Here is a 23,325-nt window from a genome sequence, read left to right as displayed (position 1 = left end):
AAGCAAGCCTAGCTCTTAGTAATTTTAAATAGATGACTCTTAACATCAAAGGAGTCAGGCACAGAAAAGCCTCAACAGTTTTGTCTCTGTAATGTACAATGTTTTATCAACTAATGCCTGTCTCATGAAGAGAGAACAGCATGCCATGGAACAGACAGCTCAAGTGGGTAGTTACATGCTGCACAAAAGAAGCTGCTCTAAAAACCAGTGCTGATATTGTGCCCAGAGTCCAAGACAGATGTTGGGGATGAAACATAGCGTGGTGCAATGAGAAAGAAGTGCTGGCTCTCTCCAGCTACTTCAATAAAAGACTTTCTGCCTTTCCCCACTATTCTTTGAAATGCAAACTCGTGGCTCATCAATGAAGCCATGCTCTGGAAAGCATACAAATGTTTATATATGAGATGAGGAAGCTGCCTCGGCACAAGAGCAGACTGCTTCTAGGTGGCTTATCTCATATGGCAGCCTTGGGATTTCACACTTGTCCCAGAAGCTTCTCAAATGGAGGAGCTGAACATGGTTTAGTGAATGAAGCCAATGTTCCCGCAGTTAGCAGAAGGGAAAGGAAGACCAAAACTCAAGGCTCCCAGTCCTACACAGTATGTTACAGAACACAGGACTTGATTCTTGGTCTTTAACACCCTATTTGGCCTTAAGCAATTCATCAGTCCAACTGTGACTTAGTGTCTTATGTAGGTGAGGGATGTGCATCATGCCCCTCACACCAACTCTCATAATTTTAGCATGACTGAGAACCCAGTTTTTCATTAAAAATAAGGACAAGGGCTGTAGCTGCAGAGGAAAACCTGAAAAACCTGACTGAAGGATACACAAACATAAATTAACTTTAAAACTTCAGGGTTTCTCAGCTCTATCTACGGGATCAGAACTTGTAATAGAGTAAAAAATTGGGGTTATTTGAAAAAGAAAACCCAAATGTTCCAAAATGAAAGTGTCAGAAAGGCACACTTTGGTCTTCCTTGCTGCTGGGAACTGGCTGACAGATTTATGAATGGGTTTTGGAAGACCTGAGTGGCCTTTACTTTATAATGAAATTTAGCATGAGAAAAATTTATCCTTCCCACTATGAGCTTACTCAGAGAAAAATAGTGTCTCAGCTCTTGCTGTATACCTGAGGTTTCAAAGTGCTTCACATAAAGAACAGAAAATATGCTATCAGCTCATCAACTCAATAATACACATGTGAAAAGAACAGAACTATGTTTTATGCCATGATATTTTTGCCAAGGACAAGCAGGGGTGTGATTTTCAGCACGGATGAAGCATCATATTGTGTATAACTCTATTTTAACCATGCTCTGCATGCATAGCAGATCAGAACACTTTCATGCCAAGGAGATGATGGAAAAAGCCTAGTTTTAACCCAGTCAAAACCACTGTGAGAGCATGGGAAGTCGCGACGTTTATAATCAAAAAGGCTGACCTTCTTTGGTGGCAAGACGTGAGGAAGCTTCTGTGTGGGATGGAGTATTGTAGACCAGCAGTGAGCTACCTGTAATGAAAAGAAAAGGAGTTACTGCAGTCTGAATGCACTCTGTCAGCAAAGAACCGTGCAGGCAGGTAGGAAGTGCTATCACTAGGATCTAAAGACCAAGTTTTTCAGACAGTTAGGCATGATGGATACGAAATTCCTTTAAAAGCCTTTGAGCTGTAATGTCACACAAGTGCTACTGTTTCTCCACTTGCAAAATAAAAGACATTTCCTTCCATCACTGAGTGTCTTGATGTCCTCCGCTGAAAACTGCTATAGAAGGGCAAGGTTGTGCAGTACATTTATACAGGTACAATATCAGTCACAGCAGAGCCTCTACAAATTACTATGGCACAGATTGTGTTAATAGGATAAGGAAGAAGCTTTTCTCTCTCTAGCTGTGATAGAGAATTTTCCTGTTTGAGGAACACGCAGGAGAAGTGACATGAATTGCACTGTCAGGATCTGAACATTTTTAGAGTGTCACATGCTTGGTTTTGGGCCAACAGCTGCAAACCCATCACTGATACTCCAGCACGTCCCATGCCTTGTGCAATTTGAAAGTAGCTTTCTTGGTTCAGAGTGGTCTTTCCATCCAGCCCCACTTGGAACAAAACTATTCAAGAGAAGCACAAAAAAGAACCCATTGGAAGGTCTTTGTTTTGCACTGTCTATGGTGAAAGTGTTCCTTTCTAAGCATTTTCCTTTGGTTCTCCTTCAAACACTTTAGGATATGGAGGAAGAGGCCCCATGAGCTCTTGGAAGCCACCATGTAATACACATTTCATGGTTGTCTAGTTATATGTGCTTACCCTACATAATCTAGGCTCACCTTTCCTGCATCTCTTTGGAATATTTTCTGCTGTGTCAGGCAGCAATGCTCCTAACAGGGCTGAGGCCCTTCTCTGTGGGGACTGGTGCTGTGAACTGGAGCAGGGTACTGCTCTTGCTATGGATTGGTATGAGGAGCGCTTTTACAGACACTTTCTGCTATTCATACCTATATGGCCCTCTACTCAGTGAGATTCTGTCCCATTTAAGGTACTCGGTCCTAAGCCACAAAGAGCAAACAGTACAGATACTATATAGTGCTGTGCTGCCCCTGAGCATCCCCAGATTCTTTGGCAGGGCTAAGAATACCTCTTTTGCAGGTACTGTAACACTAACTGATTAGGATCCTGTGGCTGAGCTGTGCAGCCTCCACATTCTTCTAATCCACATGATCCCAAATAACACTGACCTCACTTGCCCCTCAGTAGTATTCACAGTATGTCTTGCTTTCCTGTGGGAGCTGAGGATTAGCCAGTTCACTGCCAGAAGTAATAGCCAATTGCTGGTGCTGGATCTTACTGGCCTGGTGTTCCTATGGATTTATCTTCTTCCCCAAATGCAAACAAAGCCAAAGATGTGTGCAAGCCACCATGTACACAGAGGTAGAAGGTGTTGGAAAACAAAGCCTACTCACTAGAGGATGGATGCTACCAGATGCTGCAAGACAGGGGATGTTTCAAAACAGCAGGATGGATAACATGGTGAACTGGGAGGTAAAGAGTTCAAAGGGAACCCAAGGGTACCTTTGGCTGTGAAATCTGCAGACAGCCAAAGTGATTGTCTTAAATAATTAGAGACTGGCTGGGTTTTGCTGCTATGGGGGGGGGGAATTAAAACGGCTTTGTCCACCATTTCATCAGATGGTTTCTGGCTTTGGCATTGCTTTCTTGAGTAAGTGGGGAAACTCCTGTCCACTCCTCCTTTTCAGGTTATTTGAAGCAGATCCTGAGCGCAGCGCCCAGCCTGGCTTGACCCTGCGAGACAGGGAAGTGCTGGGGAATTCAGAAACTGGGTTTTCTATGACTAAATAGGCTGCAAATGCCTGGTTGAGGAGGTGGGGGTGGGGTGATGAATAGCACTGAACAAGCCGGTAGGATCAACCTATAGCTACTTTACACTAAGAAAATGCAGCCCAGGCCACTGGAAAGGGACGGCGCCTCCCCCAGTTTAATTGCTCAAAGTTCTCACCTTTGCCCGGCAGTCTGAGGTTTCTGGTGGGAACACCACAGAAAAGGAAATGTGTTTCCTATTAAGGGTTTTCAATGAAGGAGGAAAAGAGAGAAAGCCAGAGACACAGATCAGGCAGAGAGAGGCCGACAGACAGACAGACAGACAGAGGCCAGGCTGCTCCCTCCCTTACTCGCTGGGCAGAGCTATGGTGCGGTGAAGTTTCGGTTGGTTCTTCTTCCCCCTGCCCCTCACTGGGTCAGTGCCACCTCAGATTAAATCAGCTCCTTCTGGAAACACTGGCATTATTAATAAAGCACAGGGCTATTCTCCTATAATTAATATCAAACATATTACACCCTATGGTGCCCCCCCACACACACCATTTCCTTTCTTCTTTTCTTTCCTTTGCATTAATAAAAGGGGAAGATGGGAAAGGGCTGAAAAATGGAGCTGAAAAGTTTGTTCCCCCACAAAGCCTTCCTTTGCACAAGGCAGCTCATCCTCCCAAGATGCAGGAACATCTCAAAGTCTATTTAATCTGGAGGTCTTTTTTTAGCCTCACCTTCTGAAGGCCATGTGGCTTTCCCTCCACATCTTCTGGTAGAATCAGGGTCTGCTGCATTTAGCAGTTTAGTTTTGTTTGGCATTAATATATGGCTCGAAACCACAAAGCAGTTTTCTGCTTCTGCTTCTCGCCACAGTCTCATTCTTTCCCCTTCAGGCTCTTTTCATTTGTACACACCACACACAAGCAACCCCCCCATCACTAGAAAGGAAAAGGACAGGAGGTGACAGTTCAGGGTTCTTTTGATGTTCATCCCAAACATAGCATGAAAACATTCAGATCTCCCTTCCCACTGCCCGCTGGCTGGCTGGAGAGGATTCACCAGGCAGACTGTGTTTGAAAAAGATACCAGCACAGCAGTCAGTCAGTCTGGAGAACGAAGATGCAGGGGGATGGACGAGAAGGAAAAGCCAAGGCATGGCTTCACAGTTTTGGAGAAGAAACTGGAAGAAGCACTCAAAGATAATGGTTTAGGAGGGTGGACAGTAAGTTCCCTTAAGAAAAAACAATGGGGAGTCTTTTGAGAGCCTCCAAAGGATAGAGCATGCTGCAGAACTGGGTTGTGCAAGCCTGAAATCTACATAACAGAGACATCTATATCCCTGACTGCTTCCATAGGTCACAGAAACAGGAAACAACTGCATGATTCTGATCCAGACCTAAGTTATGCCTGAAGACTAAAGGTGTTATGAGTTTGGTTTAGTACTGACAGTATTAGACAGCTCATCTAAACCTTCTATCGCCAAACCTAAGATTGAGCTTTTGTTGTGCTCTTGTGTGTGTTACTGGTGTAGTTTTTCAATCTGGGCTCAGATGTGCCTAAATAATGTACTTCACGGGCAGTTTTAAGAATGATTTCACCCTGATCAGAAGTGTGAAATGTTGAAAACCTTCTGAGGAAGCTGATTTTCAGGGGGTCTCTCCTTGCCTGGCTAGCCAACAGGCTTGGAAAGTTCAGAGCAGGTTTGTTACTTGGAACACTAGCACCAAAGCTGAGGATTCACTAGTCATCACATCTCCATCTTAACATCCTGTGAGGATGAACACCTTTCAAGAGAGAGACTCAAGAAGGAGTCCAGCCTATAGATCCCCAAAGTTCTCCTGGGTTTTGCTGCTGTGATGTGCTCTCCACCCTAAGCAGGAGCAGAGCTGGTTGTCTCAGAAACAACCAACCTTCCAAAAGGGGAAAACTCATGAAACAAAAAGCCCATCTCCCCATGGCACTGAGCTCAGAGGCTCGGCACTAAACATCCGCTGGAAATCAGTCTGGAAAAACAATAAGCTCCTTTCGGAGGCGTTACTCCATGAGGGAGTTAACCAGCAATCCAGAAACCAGACTGTCATTAAGGCAGCGCTGGGAACAGCTGCATGGAAAGGAATGCTCTTCAGAGGCTGCCCGACCTCCACTCAGACAGGAGCTTGCTTTAATAGCGACAGCGCTCGCATGACGTCTTACAGCAGCCCAAGGGGCTGAGAGGGGAGAAATTTATAAACATAAAAGCTGGGGATGGGCCAGGATTGAATTCTCCTTTCATATGCATCCATATAAAACTGGAATAACTGATCTGTCTGAGGCCAGCAAAGCTGCTCGGGTTTTGCACTAGCTTCATAGCATAGAAGTAATAGTTTGTAGGCATTGCCCTGGCAGAACACTATATTTTTCTGATGATTATTCAACATGCATTGCAGCAGTGCTTACATGTTGTGACTGCATTAGGGCTCCATGGTGCTGGGTCTTGAGAAGCACGAGACACAATCCCTGTCCCACAGATTGGACCAACAAGAAGGCAGGATCACTAGCTCCGTTCTACAGAAAGTAAGCACAGAGGAACCGAGGCAAAGGTTTCTTCCTCCTAATTTCAGGCATGTAAAGGCAATGTGTGAATGAGGGGACTAACATCCTGAATTTCTGTGTGCCCTGTTGCTTCTTTCCTATAAAAGAAAAGAGAGCTCAGTGTAACCAGACTACTAACTTAGGCACTTGAGGTATCGAAAGGTAGGTGGGATCAATCAGGAATTTGCTCCTGAACAAATAGACAGCAGCAAATGGTAAAGGTGGCAAACGAATCGAGGTCTTCAGGCTTGTTATGCTATGAGATTAAGAATTTCATTCCTGACACTCTCTTTGAACACCCCAAGCAAGGGGATATCCAACACATGAGATTATCTCTGGAGATGCTGTCTGGAGCTAAAGCAGCAGAAGAATTCAACTCTTCTGCCAACCTTTTCAAGTTCAGCCTGGTTCTTTGAGTCAAAACCCATACAACTCCTCCTTCATATCTTTCTGTCAATTCTCAAGTCTTATCAATAAGACAATTCGAGTGTCTCACTTGAGTATTTATCTTGTGGGAATTGAACAACTTTTCCGGTTACAAAGCACCTGATTTTCCCAGCCAAAGTCAGCAGGTTTGGCCAAAGCAGGTTTGGCTTTAAGAACTGCCTTGCCACTTCCCATAGAAGTGTGTAATTCTGTATGCAAACCCTAGTTAAAAGGTTGTATCTGCAATCATCTCAAAGTGTTCTGTGAGCCCTTTGCTGATGAAACAGGATGAAATGGGCAAATCATTTTGGAGGGGAAACGATTTCTTGGTGAAGTTGCAAGGGACAGAAACTGTTCACATCCAACAATTGGGTTATTTGTTGTGAATCATTTCCTTGGCTCAACTCCTCCAGAAAAATAAAGGTGGGGCTTCCAGAGGCACCCATCTGTGATCTAACTCCTGTCCCACTGTCATCTGCAAAACTCCCACTGATTTTAGCAGAGGCAGTGCTGAAGAGCTTTGAAGAAACACCCTACATAAATGCTGCCTCGCTGCTTTATTGCACTGGCCAGATGGAGACATCTTCAGCTGCTTTTACATCACAATTTGATTGCTCAGTGGAGAAAATAGACTTTTTCCTTTCCCTCCCTGCCCTCCTACCTTCCTTTATGGCTCTTTCTCCTGATTTTTCAGTCCTCAAGTAATTATACTCCTACAAAAGCTGCTTCACTTCAAAAAATGTTCGAGGATGAGGAACTTAGCTCTAATTCTGTGGCCTCATCATAACACAATCATCCCTAGCACACCTTAATGAAGAAAGGAAATGCTTTTACCTCCATTTTGTAGATGAAGTGAAGACAGCTCACAGCTTCTCTCATAGGGGCTTAATACAGCATACTCTAGCATGGGGCAGAGAGTAGCAACAAGGAGGTTCAGCAGAACTTGTTCTTTGAGTACTAGGCTGTTTGCACAACGTCTGCTTCAGCACACTTACATTTAGGGAATCACTCCTGTCTTTTTTCCTCTTTTCCATAGATTTGGGCCTCCAGGAACACAGAAAATCCCCAGCTCCAGCCAGTTGTGGGTCCTATTTTGAAGCAATGTTTACCAGGAGCCTTAGGGGAATGTGTACAGCCCTCAAAATGCAAAGCTATGGGAAAATTTGCCCGTGACCCATCAGTTAATATTTGGTTTAATCTCCAGAGCAAATCTATGTATTTTTATCATACAGCTACAGATGGTTTATTGCCTGTAAGACCATCTAATCTTCTCAAGAGTCCTGCTCAGTTCTTCACCTCCTTGATAGCACCAGTAACTCCATCTAAGTTAAAATTAACTTTCCAACCCACTTTTTATTCCTCCTTTCCTTGTTTGCTCTCTCTGCTTGCCTTTCTCTGCTCTTTCTTCCTCGTTCTTCCTGCGATTTATCCTGCAGGAAGACCTCTAGGAGTTTATTACTCAGCTTCTTAGCGTGTCGTGCTAGGGCTGGGCTATGTCAAGGCAGTACTTACTTTCCCTGAGGTAACTGAGGTGAGACAACAGAACTTCTGTGTTGTAGAGGGAGGTGGTTCGGAGGAAGTCATCCTTGTTCATTTTGCAGAGCTCCTTGCCATCCATATTCTGGAAGATGGTGGTGTCAATCTCCATTAATCCGTATTCCTTTATAGCCCATTCCAGCCACTGGCGCACGTGGTCCTGGGTCCATAGGGTGGGATCTGGCAGGAAAGTACAAAGGGTAGTAATGCTATATGCAAGCCTTAGCACTCACTGTAGCCCAGTCAAGGCATTAACCGTTGTTTCCACAACCAAATGTATTTAATTTACAGATTCCAATGCATTTTGCCAAGATGAACAAGTACTGTGCTATAACAAGACTCAAGGCACACAGGCTAATCACATTGACCCTCTGGGTAAGTTCTTTTGATTGACTTCCACCTGCCTGAATCTTATGCCTAAGCTTGGGAACAACGTAAGTGACATTTCACTGTGGCTTTTCTCACTCTGGAATAAAGCTTCCAAAAGCAGATTCATCCCTGTGAAAGGGTATGTCACAGTGTTGGTTCTGCAATGCTATAGAATGACATCAGTGCTGTGTTAAGTCACACCATCCTTCACAAGCACATTACAAAGTCCCGACAGATGGCATTTTAAAGTCTGAGGATGGTGGTATTTATGGTCAGCAAAGGGACTCTGAAAAAGGAAGAATATTATTGCTTAAACAGAACAGCTTGCCATGTATCTCTGAGTCACAAATATTCACCCCGCTGACAAGAACAGAGTCCTACCTCCGCTAGCCCTGGAAAACCTATTGGAGGGCAATGTGGATTTTATACTGCCTCATGCATCATTATCAACTGTCAGCAAAGCTCCAGCTGTGGAATCTTTATTACTGGCGGTGACGTACAAGAGAGATTGAACCCGGCTGGAGTTTCAGACCCCATGGTGATGGTTTGCTGCATCAGTGGTTAAAAAAAGAACTCACCCTTTGCGTTTTGCAAAGAGCATCAAATCAGAAAGTCCCAGCAAGAATTTGTGCCACGATATCCTTTTACAGAGTCATTTTCAGAGCGTATCTGCACTTTCAGACGTTTCCTGTGCTGCTGCTCCCCATCTCAAAACCTAAGCTGCCAATTCATGTTCTACTGCAACTGGAGAAGATTGCAAAGCCACGCTTCAACTTTGGAGATGTATCTGTCCATCATAGCTGACACATTCCTCTCACATAAACCTCCAACACCTCAGGTCCCAAGGCAGTTGCGAAAACAGAGCAGAAACACGTAGCTGGGAGGCTGTGCTCTGGGGAGGGACAAGAAATGCCTCTGCCACACATTTTATAGCGTATAAAACAGTTCCTTCGCTCAGGACTGTAGAGTGCATGTGTTTGGGCTGCAGGGATCCCTAGACACAAAAGGTCAAGTAGTGGCTATACCTGGTGCATTCCTGGGCACCTGAGTTCTGGCATAACAGCCTGAAATGGAGAAGCAAGACTAAGGAATATTGAAATTAGAACCCTGACTTTTCCTCAGTGAACTTCTGGCAAACCTGGGCTGCTTAATGCTGCCTTCTAACCATGGCAGTTATAACCCCACACCTTTGCTTTGGGAAAGAAAGATGGATTTCCTTCATGTTTTGGCAATAGCTAATTTGAATTCTGCTTTCGAAGCACTGGCACAAGGCTGCAAATTTTACAATGCAAGTATTCAAGGGAGGATTCTTTTTTTATTTTTGTAATTGAAAGAGTTATTTGTCTTCAGTTTCGAAAAGAAAAAAAAACCAACCAAGTTTTGGATGGCAAAATGAATCTGTGGTCTCTCTTTAAACAAACGCTTTTGAGCTTCAGCTATTTGTTCAGCCTATTTATCACTGCAAAAGGCACTGAATGGTCTCTGAAAAGCTGCCTTCTTGAAACATGGCTTAGAGTTCATTATTATTACTATTGCAAGCCTAATGTGACATTATTCTTGCCTATCTTCACCCTAATGCGCTATAAATCTTTGCTCTGGATTATATTAAAATTTCCCAATGCCTTTCTTGAATGAATTTGGCCTCATATCCTGCAGCCAGAGATCTGGGATCATGCTCGTTGTTGTCTTCCAAAGTCTGGTAAGTCACTGCTATTTCACAAGTATCTGAAGGTTTTGATTTGTAGATGCTCATGGGGGGAGAAAAAGTCCTTTTTTTGCTTTCCTTCAAGGAAAAAGATTTTAAACCCTCCCTTCCACTGAGGGCACTAAAAGGAATTTCTCCTATTTCAACAACTGTGCTAAACTTTATCCCACCCTTGGTCTTTTCAAATATGCATAAATGGCATGCTGAAGAGCAGGATATAAGTTCCCTCTTGAATGTCTTTAATAACATAATGACTAGTTGGCATCAGCTAACACCTTTCTAGGCAATGTAAATGCTGAGAACACATCTCATATGTCACCAGCTTGGTTAGCCAGTCCCTCTAGGCAGATCCTAACAACAACTTAAATGCTACTTTGAGATTTGCTGTCAATCTTTTATTGCCTTCTCTTCACTACATTCAGTTCAAGCTTTTCCTTTTCATCCTAAATGGCAACCAAATGCTTGGGAATTGTCATCTGTTCATGGTCAAGCCACGATCAGAAAATGGAGCTAAATTCCACGAGTACATTTCTTTCTGCCAACATCTGTTTGAATCAGCTACAATCCTTGGTGAAACCCTCACAACACTGGCTGAGAAAAGCTGCACCCCTTGAAAGCAGTGGATGTTCCGGTAGAGCTTGGCTCATAGCATCTCCCTTGCTGGCAAGTTCCTGGGTTAGCCTGAATCTATCTATGGTGTTTATAACCTTTGCAGGGAAAAGACTCCCTCTAGTTCCAGGCTCTAGTTCCCAGTTCCACCAGTTGTCTGCCACAGCAGCTCTCATCCTCGACTATCCAAATGTATCAAATGCATCCTGCCAATTGCAGAGAGCAGATGTGGATGTTACATACAGAGCGCTGCGCAGGAATGTTTCTGTGGAACACGTTTTGGAAGGATAATGCAGTTCCTGCTAAATACGTTTTTTCTGGTTTTCTACTTCTAACAAGAAAAGAAAACAAAATAGCTCCTTTTGAATCAATGTGACATGAAAGTGCATCTGGATCCTGCAGAGCACCATGGGAGTTAGAATTTGAGTCTACTTCATGCTTATTCTTGCCTCTTTGATCACACTACACATGTCCCAGGAAGCAGATTCTTCTCTAACACATGACGGGAGTTGGATTTGGTTCCACACACCAAAACAACACTTCAGTCCAGAAAAAAAAAATGGAAGAAGAAGCAGCAGTAATCATCCATTTCTTATGCAGAGCATATACTGGGACACAGGAAATTCCCAGTCCCTGGCAGTGTTGAAAGCCAGGTTGGATGGGGCTTGGAGCAAGCTGCTCTAGTGTGAGGTGTCCCTGCCTGTGGCAGGGGGCTGGGACTGGATGAGCTTAAAGGTCCCTTCCAAACCAAACCAGGCTGGGATTCTGTGATTCCCACTAGCCAGAAACTTCCTTACTTTTTACATGGTTTGTAAGAAAGAGCCTTCCTCAGAGAGGGGATAAACAAGCCTTATCTCTTCAGCTGGATATCGAAGACATAGCAAGGAAATATGACACAAAGACTTTGATGCTGGTGGTACCTGCTGGGACAATGACTCTCCTCTCGTTGGTGGTCATGTTGGGAGGAGGCCCATTCTTCTCATCCATGTAGGTGCTGTAACTCATGGGGCTGGACTCTGTCCCTCCTCCGACGAGCTTGCTGCATTTGTTCACACTACAGTCTACGGGGGACTCCCTGAAATGTGAAAGGAAACAGATGACTCATCATTATTATGCCTCTTTCATCCCTGCCGTAACAGAAGGAGGTTTGGGTTATGGAAATGGCAGGTCTATCAGTTACATTCCTCACTCCCTCTCTATCCTTTATCACTCAGCTTCATTTTAGCAACCGTTTAGATATAGCCTGATGCTCCTAGGAGCCCTTGTTGGACCTTAATGCTTTTGCATTGTGTTAAAAACAGCCCCGCACACCTTCTTTCTGGGGAGTCTATCAAGTGACAGAAAGGCTGTACTGCCCACTTCACAACACATGTGCAGAGCTAACCATAAATAAAGATACCCCTTTCCCTTCCTTTTGTTAACAAAGAACACAAAACACCCACACCAAAATGACAGGGTAGTCACAGGAGAATACAACCATATTAGCATGGTAACTCAAGAGTCACACTTATACAGGGCTGCATCTTGTCTGTTCTGAGCACTGAAACAGTCCCAGGCTTGTCTGCTACTTGGATAGGAAATCCACACAGCTTAGGTGCCTTAGCCATGAGTCAGGGACTTCAGACCACAGAAACAGTGTACAAAAAAGGCTCTGGCCCCAGTTTTACTTCTGAGGTGATGGAGTGATGAGGAGGGAACATTTAACAACTCAGGTGGCACTGCGCTAAGAGCTGGACTACACACAGCCCCTTGGCAAGCAGGAGGCTTTCTCTGTCCTGCTCTGGGAGAATTATGAGCCTCCGAACCACAGATAGGGAGCACAGATTTTGTTTTTCTCCAGCTGCAGTACTAAGTCATGCTTTTAGCTCTAGGGTCACTTGAAAGACCAGTCTACAGCCTGCCACATGCACACAGCGTGTTAAGAAGTTACCAGGGAAGAGCAGCGTTATTGCAAGGGTGCATTGGCATGCAAGGCTGAGGCTAAGTGAGCCCAGAGCCCAGATCCAGTGCAGTTTAGTCCACCTCTTTAATGGCACAGCCACCCTTCTTCTCTGGCAGCAGCAAAGTGGCTTGGGAGGAAAGCATTTGCTGAAGGGTAAGAACTACGACAGTGCACCAGATCCCACCCTCTGAGTTCAGCTGGCAAAGCCTCCACGTTTGGACACTAAACAAATTTGTTTCTTAATCTGAACTGGGGGGGGGTGAGAGGGAGAAATTACTGAGATTCAGTTATCATGGCTGGGAGATAAATGCTCCACCGAGATATTCTGAGGCAGATGGTAATTTTTTCCTCATGTCTTACTGAGGGAATGTTGCTTGAAAATGGAAATAAGATGTATAACTTACACATGTTCGAATTTAAGGTTTTACTATTTCGCCTACTGTTTTTCCAGGCAGGGAACCAAAATCCGCCTTCAGAGAGGCAAACTGCTGAAGTTTTAATGTCCCCGTGGCAGTCAGAGGAGAGTCTGAGCAACTGCAGGGACACCAGGGTTTTCACAGGGAATGTGATCATTTCTAACTCTCTGCTCAAATACTCTGTGTCAGGTGTTAAATGCTGCCTGTACTGGCAGCGAAAAAGCCCTGGAGCAGCACAAAGGTTCTTATTCTTTCCTGAGGTACAGCCTGTCCTGAGAAGACTTGGTGAAACGGCACGAGCATCCATGCTTTGAGGTGTCAGCCTGCTGGGCTTAGTACTCAGTGTGCCCAGGAGATGACCAACCTCCTCGCCTGGCCTGCCTGGAGACCAGCTGTGACGTTAAATGGTGTGGGCAGACCTCAGCACACACACACAGCCCCGCATATGGATTCCCACCTGCCTTTGGGATGAAGTGGTCCCTCCTTCAGACACAACAGTAAGCACTTGGCAATGACCTGCTGTCCCTCTTTTGGGGGTGTTGCTCTCACCACCCTGCTCTATAATTACATTTCCCTGGAAAATAACCCCCACAGTTGAAATTTGCAATATTTACCCCCCTCCACCCTGCAGTCCTGCATTCAGCTCTGAGACCTGTTGGAGCAAGTCCAGAGGAGGCCACAAAGATGCTCAGAGAGCTGGAGCAGGTCTGCTCTGGAGCCAGGCTGAGAGAGCTGGGCTGGGTCAGCCTGGAGAAGAGAAGGCTCCTGAAAGGGAGACCTTAGAGCAGCTCCAGTGCCTGAAGGGGCTGCAGGAAACCTGGAGAGGGGCTTGGGACAAGGGATGTAGGGACAGGCCAAGGGGAGTGGTTTTAACCTGCCACAGGGGAGACTGAGATGAGCCCTTAGGCAGAAGCTCTTCCCTGTGAGGATGCTGAGGCGCTGGCACAGGGTGCCCAGAGAAGCTGTGGCTGCCCCATCCCTGGCAGTGTTCAAGGCCAGGTTGAGCTTAAGATCCCTTCCAACCCAAACCATTCCACGATTCTATGATATAATGCTCATACCAAACTATAGGATATATCCGGACCCTCAGACAATGACATCTTCTGAAAAGCTTATCCGCCTATCATGGTTTCCAGTGGCATGAAATGACACAATATGCAAAGCCCGCAGGGATCTTGGTCGTCTCTGCTCTCTCTGCATGTGACTGATAGAGAAGAGTCACAGAAATAACACCAACACTGTAAGATATCTCCTCAGTGGTTTTGTGATGGTTTTTTACCCTGCAGACTCTTGGCTTGGCAGTTAGGACCCTGCCAGTCCTCTGCCTTGCCCTGTATGTCTCAGCAGCCAAAATCAGACAAACAAGTATCAGAGAGAGATCTGAAAAGAAGTTTTAGGGACTGAGGGGCCCTTAGCAAACCCTGATGTAACACTGTGGCAAGAGAAGCCACTCTGTTAAGCATACAGGACATTAAATGTGCTCCAGGTACCAGATTAATCCTGGACTTTTCACAGGGACTTCAGGTTTTCAAGTGGCTGCACATGCTGGACCTGCTCAGAGCAGAAAACATTGCAGAGCTACTAAGATAAATGGATATAAGCTGCTTTCACAAGATCTCTTGAATACATTCACTGTGGCAGTGACAGAGTCCAAGGAATATGAAGCAGGACTCATTCCTACTGTCCTTCCAAAGACTCCGTACCAGCAGTTCCAGTAGCAGTCTCCAGGGATGTCAAGAGCTTGGTGTTTTGAGAAAGTTTATGCCAGGCTGGCCAAAATGGACAAGCAGCTAGCCTGGCACTGACTAATAAATCCTGTGTAAAGCTGCAGCCTTCTTCCAGATACCTGGAAAGAAAACACTTAACTATCCCAGGCAGGGCCTCTGTCTAGGAATCACCTTTAGCTTTCATTCAAAAGAGCAAAAGAAGGGATTACAGTGATTTCTGAACCAGACTAAGCAGCCATCAGTGGGCTATTTCTCCTGCTGCTCTCTATCTCTTTCTTCCTATCCTTTCATCCCTCCTGCCTTTCCATCTTATATTTATTTTAAAGCTCCCACTTGCTGGTGTAAGTCCCCATTTGGTCACCTCCGCTTTAACCTTTACCCTTGAAATTCCATTTTAATGTTGGGGGTTTGTTCGGTGAAGGAAGGAACAGACATACTGTGATTCTGCCTGCGGTGCCCTCTTACAGGGCACGGAACAGAGCCAACAGGGCAGAACCACAGCTCCTCGAAACTTGCATTTAGGCACGCTTTAACCTGCCTCTCATCCCACTCTCATGGGGAGGTTCACACTGAAAAACACCAAGTCTGCAGAAGGAAGGGACAGCTGTGACAAGGATGGGAAAAGACACACAGGTCAAGTCAAGCTGCACGAGGAAAGCCCAGAGGCTCAGTCACATCTAAAGGAATCATGGTTATCGCATGCAGGTAAATGCAAACAGGCAGCGGGGGACTGGAAGAACCCAGCGGATCCCACTAGAGGGCTCACACGCTGCTTAAAGGGGATTTTTATTCTAGACATCATAGATGGTCCCTTTGTTCTGTTTTGAGCACGTTATTGGGGCATAAAAATAGTTCTGACATCCTTGAACCTGAGATTTATTTGAATGTGCTGAAGCAAGAGAATGTCTCCAAAGCGTGTGCAAACTTTAATCAGGGTTTTTCTAAATATTCACTGGAATTTAAAATGGGAAAGATTGTTTTGTTTTAGAAAACAGGAATTATTGTGTTTCTATCACAAAAGCATCTAGAGGGCCCAAGAGGAATCCAGGCCTAGTCTGTTGGGAACTGCACAATGCAGGAGACAGATCTTTCCCTGAATATGCTATAAAATAAAGATGCAAACCCAGCAAAGAATAAGGATTGCACACCATGCTTCCAGTTCCCAAATGGATGCACAGAGAGATGGATGGTAGCAGAATATCTTGCAGTAAACCCATGGAAAAGCTGGACTTCTACTTTTAGTCTGCTATGAATACAAAACCATTTCCCTTTCCCAAAGCCTAAGGGGGTGAAAGAAGCATGAGGACTCTAAGTTTTCCATGTTGGATTTTAACTGCCTTGTGTTTGGATCACTCTGAAACACAAAAGCAGCATGGGGTTTTGTTCTGAGCAAGCAGCTGTCTCTAAAGGCAACAGCAGATTTTGAGGCCACACACTGCATCTACTGCTGAATCTTGTAATAATACACAAGTCTCATCTTCTGCCCTAAAACACAGACCCCTGCCACTGCCTGAACATCCCCTGTACACAGCCAGTATGCAGTTATCTGGGATATTCATTCCAATTTGGGAGAAAACCAGGAACACCTGACATGGGGTAGAAAGTTGATGAGGGTTTCCATGTTGTTTAGCCTGCAAAACAGGCTTGGAGAGGTTCTTCGAAGACTCCTTCTCCCACTGCTCTGAGGACCAAACCAACTCATCACACTATTACCTCCTGGCAGTCAGACCTGCTTCTGGCTGCTAAGAGAATCTGGACACTGTCCCTTGCTTCCTTCACTGCCAGGTTTCCTACAGCTTTATCACTCCCTAGAGTACATAAACCACTCTTTCAACAAGCAGAAAATGCTTCAAATACAGGTGAAACGTAGAATAAAGGCTGCTCCCTCTAATGAGGCAGCTGGAACCCGCTAAGAGAGCGTGCTTGAAAAACAAGAGAGAGAAGGAGAGGCACAGAAAGAGGGAGGGGGAAGAGGTTTTGTTATTCACTCTGCACTTTGAGTTCGTTTGTATTGAGGTTGGTGTTTGCCTCTCAGATGGTTTTGCCAGGCAGCTGATGGGCGGAGGGACAAGCAACCAGAGTGGTCCAATCTCTAACAATGAACTGTGATGGACATGCAGGGAAAGGGCAAAGTTTTAGCCATGAAGAGGAGAGGATGGATAAGTCAGATGAACATTCTCATTTCTTGGGGGGATTGGAGCTCTTGTGCTAAAATGGTGTCAAAGGCAAGAATGGAAGCTATTTTGGTGCTTGGTTCTGACATTCAAAACAGTCTTTTCTCCTTTTCTAACAGGTTGAGAAGTTGTTACCCCTCTTTTAGAGAGACTGAGGACACTTGGTTTCTGCCTAAGAATCTTGCAGTCTTGAGCAAGCCCAGGAAGAAGGATTTCCTTTCTGAAAACTTCCTTTTCTTTCTAAATGCACTTCTGAAGGGCCTTTCTCCAAGGGCATCAGAGCGCTTCCAGTTGTTAATGGAGCAGTTGGTCAAAGTGGTATTATTGCCCTTTCTTTCTGAGCAGATGAGGAAATCATAACACAAAGATCACAACAAAAAGACTGTGTTATCCAGGGATGGTGTTTTTCTGGAAAGAACTGATTTTCCCATGTTTCAGCCTCAATTCTAAGCTAGGAAACACTACTGCAACAATCCATGCAGTTCTTATGAAGTAATCCTAAGGTACAACCAGGGCAAGATCAAATTCAGACTGCAAATGATCACCACCAAAGACCAACTGTCACAAAGATCTTTATCGGATAGTAAAATCAGCATCTACTGTGTACTTACTAGGAAGAAAAACATGCTGCTATTTGAAGTCTTTAACACCAGCATCTCGCTATAGAACCCTGAAAGTGCAAGGCTGCTTTCTGTTTCAAACTCTGCACTTTGCTGGCTTCTCAGAAACCAGGAAAATAGGCTGTTGCAGAAGCCCTAAGCTAACCCTTACTCAGAAAAGCCCTCAATTGTTCAACTGTCCTTGTACAAACGTTAGAGGTACAATGGTGACTTTGAAGTTAAAATCAAATTTAAAAGTAAAAGGAACTCCAAAGCTAATGCTAAAAAAGAAATTTCTGCACCTAGAAGTTTGTCCAAGAAGGTGACATTCATTTCCAAGGCTTTGGACTTGTAAAAATGTTCTTAGAAGAGAGAATCTGAGCTGTGACAATAAAATGTTATCAAGTCTTCAAATTTAGCATTGAACAGCAAAACGATCCATCTCCCTCAGCACTCAGTACAAATGATGGGGGGCAGACCTACATCTTTGCCTGTAGATGATACATCGTAACTGGCATCCCCTTGATGCTCAAATCTACTCCTGAGCTCTGTTTCACCAGTGGCCACACATATTCACATCAACGCCATGGGTATGTGCCTTTAGTTTTGTTACACCTCATAGGCTGCCATGAAGGACCTCAGTCTCCACTTTTTTCCCTTCTCCATCACATAGCTCTCCAGTTTCCCATGGCTGCTTCTGCCCTGGTGGAGCACAAATCTAGTTGGAGATGCAATAAGGAGTGCCCTTCCACTAGCTTCACTCTGGAGCACTGCTATAAACACCATCTATTACCGCATGACTCCATCCTCAGGAGCTCCTTGAACCATGGCACATTTGTGGGATACTGAACTAAGTGATGAAATGTGTGATTTACAGCAGTGTCTGCAGCATGAACTCTGTCCTGTCCCAGTCTGTGCAGCATTCATGGAAACTGGCAGGGCTGCGTGATGCAGAACTGCAAGAGCAAGATCTGCAGGCCATTAGTGACATTCCCAGGGATACGGTCCTACACAAAGAGTGGAGTGTTGATGTGCAGGACAAGAGCACGAATGGACGATACCAGCTTTGCTTTTACGTAAGGTTGAGCAGATGCGGAAAGCTCCTTACCTCGATCCATTCATGTGGTCATATTCCCTTTTTACATTGACCCGGACGGGCTGATTAATCCACTCCTGCTGGGGAGGCAGAGGGTTGATTTTGTGCGGCTGGCCATAGTCAGGGTTCCCTGAGGCTGTCATGTCTGCCTTGGGGAGGTGAGTGGCAGCGCCGTACGTGGAGTCAAAGAGGGACTGGTCGTCGCTCACCACCGACAGAGCCTCCTGAGGAGAAAGAAGAACCGAGTGCTCAGAGCCATGACTAAACCAGTAACTCCACTCTCAGTCTCTCTTTGAGCTGGTGAGCACCTGCAAGGGCCCCACAGCTGCCCAGCGCTGTCTGAAATTGCCATCTGCCAGGATTACGCATTGAATCAGATCCTTTGGGGTCCATTAACCCCTATGCAAAACCAGTGGGCTGCTTTGAGAGCTGCAGTGCTGCTCTGGGAGGGGCAGGAGTTAACTTCTGCAAAGAGGAAAGGTGGCTGCTTGGTGGTGCACCATTCTCATTGCTTGCTGTAAGCAGCTTCATAGTTACCTGCCCACCTGCCCACACTTGCTGGTCCAAAACCAACCAGAGATATGTGCATCATGGAACCGTTCTGGAGTGTCACTTGAAGGTCTATACATCTGCTTTCAGAGGGTTCTGTGTGGTGTTTATGTTTTGAGGTTACTAGTGAAGGAGAAGCAGTCAGCCCAGGTCAGATATGGGTGTTAGTGGTGGGGCAAAGAATGCATTACTTGACACTTTTTGTTTGTTTTGTGGGAAGTGTAGGACTGGTGAGTTACCAAACTGCGCATTTCTAGAAATGCTTAAAAACAGGAAATTGTTCTCCTTTCTGGTTTTGTTTTTTTCCCCCTGCAGAAATTCCAAATGTTAACAAAAAGTTTTGACTATCAATTTCCTCGTGTTGATGTGCTTGGGTTTTGTAAATGGAGCATGCCAGGCTCATAAAGGCTTTGGCACAGGCCTGCCTTATTCAAAGTGCATCTGACAAGGTCTGCATGTTCTTTATGGAGCTGAGTTAACCGCACATAACACAGCTGCCATTATGGCTGGCAAGCCAGAAACTGAGCGAGGAACCTCCCAAACTAAAAGCACACACAACTTTAATGTGAGTTAATGGAGCAGACCTCCAAAACAAAGGAAGCAACAGACTCACCTCTTCTGCAGACTGAACATTCAAAAGACCCTTAACACTGATGTGGGTGCAGTGGTGGGTTACCCGGGAGCATCCAGACCCTGTCTTTGCTTTGAAAGCTGGTGTGTTGCTAAACCCTCAGTGCTCAAAGCTCACAAGACATGGCCCAAATCACGAGCTTTTAGAAACAATAAATGATTGCAAATTCTTTCATAACCAGCGAGGGAGACAGAAAATCTTACAGCTTAGAACAGCGCAGCTGCTGGAATCCTCCGATTACACAAGAATCTAAGTGCAAATCAGATATTACCAGGCTCATGATATCATCACAGAAAATGTCAATAGCTGGAGTCTCTACTGGGTAAACATGAGAATCCCTCTCAGCTTGAAATTAACCCACTTCGAAAGAGTCAGGTCAGTGCTCAGCATTCAGAAACATCAGCACTTTTCCAGCCCTGATCTCAGATCACGTAACCAAACCAAATAAGCCTCGAATGTAAGTGGCCTGACTAATGTTGAATTCGGAGGAGCCCTCCGACATCTGTGCCCATCCTGCTGAAGTCTGCTGTAAAACCTCTCACACTGATGAGCAGAGATGGACACACTGCCTGATGTGGTGGGTTACAAGGAGTGCAGACCATGTTCAACCTCTCCAGCAGCTTCTTCTGCTATAGTGAGAGTGAGCAAAGCAGTAGAAGGTGCTGGAAGAAGAATTTCCATGTGGTGTAAGCCTGTATGATCACAGCCTCGTATCAGAAACTCCTTAAAGAGGCTGAGATTATCTCCAGGCTACAGATTTGGCCTGTGTAGAAAGGAACAAGAGCACAAGATCTTCTGGTGATGGCTCTGCCTTTCCATAAGAGGTAAGCCTCGCTGCTTCTCTGGCTGACTGAAGTCAGGATGTCAGGCAGGGGTTCCTAAATGACACATCTTCTGTACATCCCGCTTCCTCTCAGTACAAAAAAGGTGGGGTTCCCCACACTATGGCAGTAGGCGGTAGGTGAACCCCAAATACCCACGGTGCTGGACTGAGTTACGACTCTAGACCCAGTCTCAGCTATGCGTCTTTCTGGTCAGAGGCAAGGAAACCATGCCACTGCCAAGTCATGAGATAAAGTATTTATATGTTTGGGTTTGGAGATTTCCAGTCTAAAAATACACACAAAGATGGGTTTTTTAGGGAAACACCACCTGGGAAAACGCTTTTGCTGCCTAAAGCCATATCCCTCCCCCAAAACCAAAACAACCCACCCGAAGGAGCAACCCTGGTCTAGGATCAACGATTAGGTCTGCATCCAAGTATAACTATCTTCAAATACACAAGCAAGTACACACTTTTCTCTCATATACAGCGTATCTGATGGAGAAGTCTGCCTCCTCAGGTAAGGATCTTCCTTGAAAGCCAGACCTGCAATGCCCTGCCTATAGCAGCAGCTGGTGCTAATGGGGATCATGGCAATCTCATTGCCAGGCAGGGAGCATTTTGCTTCTTGCATGCAGACTGCAACCTGTGGCACACAGGAGAAGCAATTCAAACGTGATGGCTGCCATCAGGGCACTCTCAAGTAGTTACTGAACCAGGAATGGCTTGAATTAAACCCCTGAGTGAGTTACAGCCACAAAAGCTACAGACTGGAGGTTCTGGGGGAGCTGAAGGCACACAGAGCAGATCAGGCTGAGATAGTGGCTTGTAACACCTGCTTACAGCGGGGTCCTGCATCCAAATAGCAAACAAGCACTGCTGATTGCATGCAAGGGAAGTTGGGTGGCACAATGCCAGTCCCTGCTGCAATCAGCTTCTCTGTGGTGTGTACATGTAGGGCTCAAGAGAAAAACAAAGGGGTGGCAAGCAACACATAGAGTTTAGCTGGCAGGGCTGGAGTATGGGGACCACTCAGATAAGGTCCCAGCAATGAGGACTACCTCTCTGGAGGAGGACAGGGCTTGCCTGGCCCTGCAGACCCAGACAGGGACTGTGTACAACCTCCCTTGCACTCACTATCTGCTTGGCTAGCCTCAGCTTTGAGGGACTAGTCTGCTCAGGAAGTGGCTGGCTTTAGCTCTGGCTGAGGAAGAGATCAACAGTTAAACTGAATACCAGAGGGCAAATGTCTATTCCCTGGAATCTATCCCCTGGAAGCAAGAGCTGTGTAGTCTTTGGTGACGGGCAACTGGGAAAACACATGGAGGTGTTAAAGGTGCTAACATAACCTAACCAGACAGGCCACAGCTCGCCAGGGTTCCCCCTGTGCTGTTGCCTCCTGGGCTGTGTCCTTGAGTTGGCCAGACTTGAGTCTGAGACAGGGGTCTTGTGTGTATTATTCTGGCATATATGTTACATTATATTGCCTCTGGGAATAGGCTAGCTTCAGTTTTTCCAGTTTTTAATCACATTCCTGGCATAAATGTGGCAAGTCCCGTCTATGGCAGCTTGCAGCACGGCGATAGGCAAGTTCAAGGCGCTGTGAAGCACAGCCCCAGGCTCCGCAGGGCAGCCATGCTGAGCCACCACAAATGAAAGGCTCCCATTGCTGTGACACAGAAACAGCTCTCAAAGAGCTGGCACACACCTCTGGATGCCTTGGCCATGCGATACGGCCATTATTAATAACAGTTTATAGTTGTAAAAGGTTGAATTTGCAGTTTTAACTTCTTTTACAGGAGCCATCTAGCCCCAGGTGCCAGGTCTCAGTGCCACAGCAAGGTGAGGTACACTTTGATTGCATCCCTGGGTGCTGCAAGAAAGCCAGTCTGTCCTGCTAGTCGCATGGTGGGGAGGATTGACCGCCCACTAAAGCTTCAAGCAAGTTATCCTGGTTCCTAACTGTGGGATGGAGATGGCATGCAAGCTTTAGTGTAAGTTTTCACTTAGTTAATGAACTGAGTAGGACGTTTGAGCCCATATATGAACAGAATGGATCAGAGAAACAGCCCCTAGGTAAAAACCAGGGGCAACTGTTCAATGCAAACCTGTGAAACATGGTTTACCTGGATGTCCTTCCCCTTCAGAGTCCCTAACACAGTCTTTGTTTCGCTAATGACTGTGCTAATAATAGACCTAGCCCCAGTATATCCTAATGTCCTCACTAACCTCTAGAGGTTTGCCTTGGATAAAGCCCCTAAAAGCTCAATCTTTTAACCTTATCCAAAGTTCCCTAGCAAGGAAAGCTCCCTAGAAGCCCCTTGGATTGAACAGTAGGAGAAGAGTCATGAAAACAAGAGCTGGTGAGGTGAGAGTAGTCAGTGCTTTCATTCCAAGTATAACCCAGGATCTACAGCAACAGCTTTTCCCAGGTGCATGCAATGCCTTTTCACTGAATATAGACTTTGAGCTCTTTACATTCACATTTCTGGCCATAACCACATTTAAAAGGCATCACAAAAGATCAAAGGTTCATCCTCCTCCACAAAGTCTTACTTAGAAGAAAATGCTGAATACCTTGAACCCTCATTTCATGCATGGAAAGATAACTCCCACCTCCAGAGCGGTGACTTTTTCCTTCCCTAGTCCTGTGACAAAATCACTCCTGAAATAGTTTTGTAAAGACTATGTTACTGACACAGACCCACCATCAGAAGAGCCCATGAGTACAATGGGAAACACCAAAATCGGAGGTGCCAGCAGCAGCCAGTCTTGCACATAGCTTGAGGTTAGCACAGAGGATCTATTCCTTGAATAGAAATGACTTTGGC

General features: G+C 45.5%; 1 protein-coding gene across 4 annotated transcripts in view; it reads right to left on the bottom strand.

Annotated features, from left to right (window-relative positions):
- FLI1 (Fli-1 proto-oncogene, ETS transcription factor) overlaps positions 1 to 23,325 on the bottom strand; it is a 79,356-nt gene that overhangs the window by 16,122 nt on the left and 39,909 nt on the right. For all 4 annotated transcript variants that reach the window (XM_062608767.1, XM_062608768.1, XM_062608770.1 and 1 more), the window contains 4 exons: positions 18,504 to 18,715; positions 11,458 to 11,612; positions 7,831 to 8,034; positions 1,445 to 1,513 (listed from right to left, as the gene is read on the bottom strand). In XM_062608767.1, coding sequence (XP_062464751.1) covers positions 1,445 to 1,513; positions 7,831 to 8,034; positions 11,458 to 11,612; positions 18,504 to 18,715 — 640 coding nt within the window. The remainder of the gene's footprint in view (positions 1 to 1,444; positions 1,514 to 7,830; positions 8,035 to 11,457; positions 11,613 to 18,503; positions 18,716 to 23,325) is intronic.

The sequence above is a fragment of the Pezoporus occidentalis genome, unplaced genomic scaffold, assembly GCF_034315485.1.
Source record: "Pezoporus occidentalis ecotype Australia unplaced genomic scaffold, CSIRO_AGI_Poc_V1 ctg130, whole genome shotgun sequence".
Classification (NCBI taxonomy): Eukaryota; Metazoa; Chordata; class Aves; order Psittaciformes; family Psittacidae; genus Pezoporus; species Pezoporus occidentalis.
The sequence above is the reverse complement of the archived record's forward strand: the minus strand, read 5'-3'. Positions and strand labels throughout refer to the sequence as shown.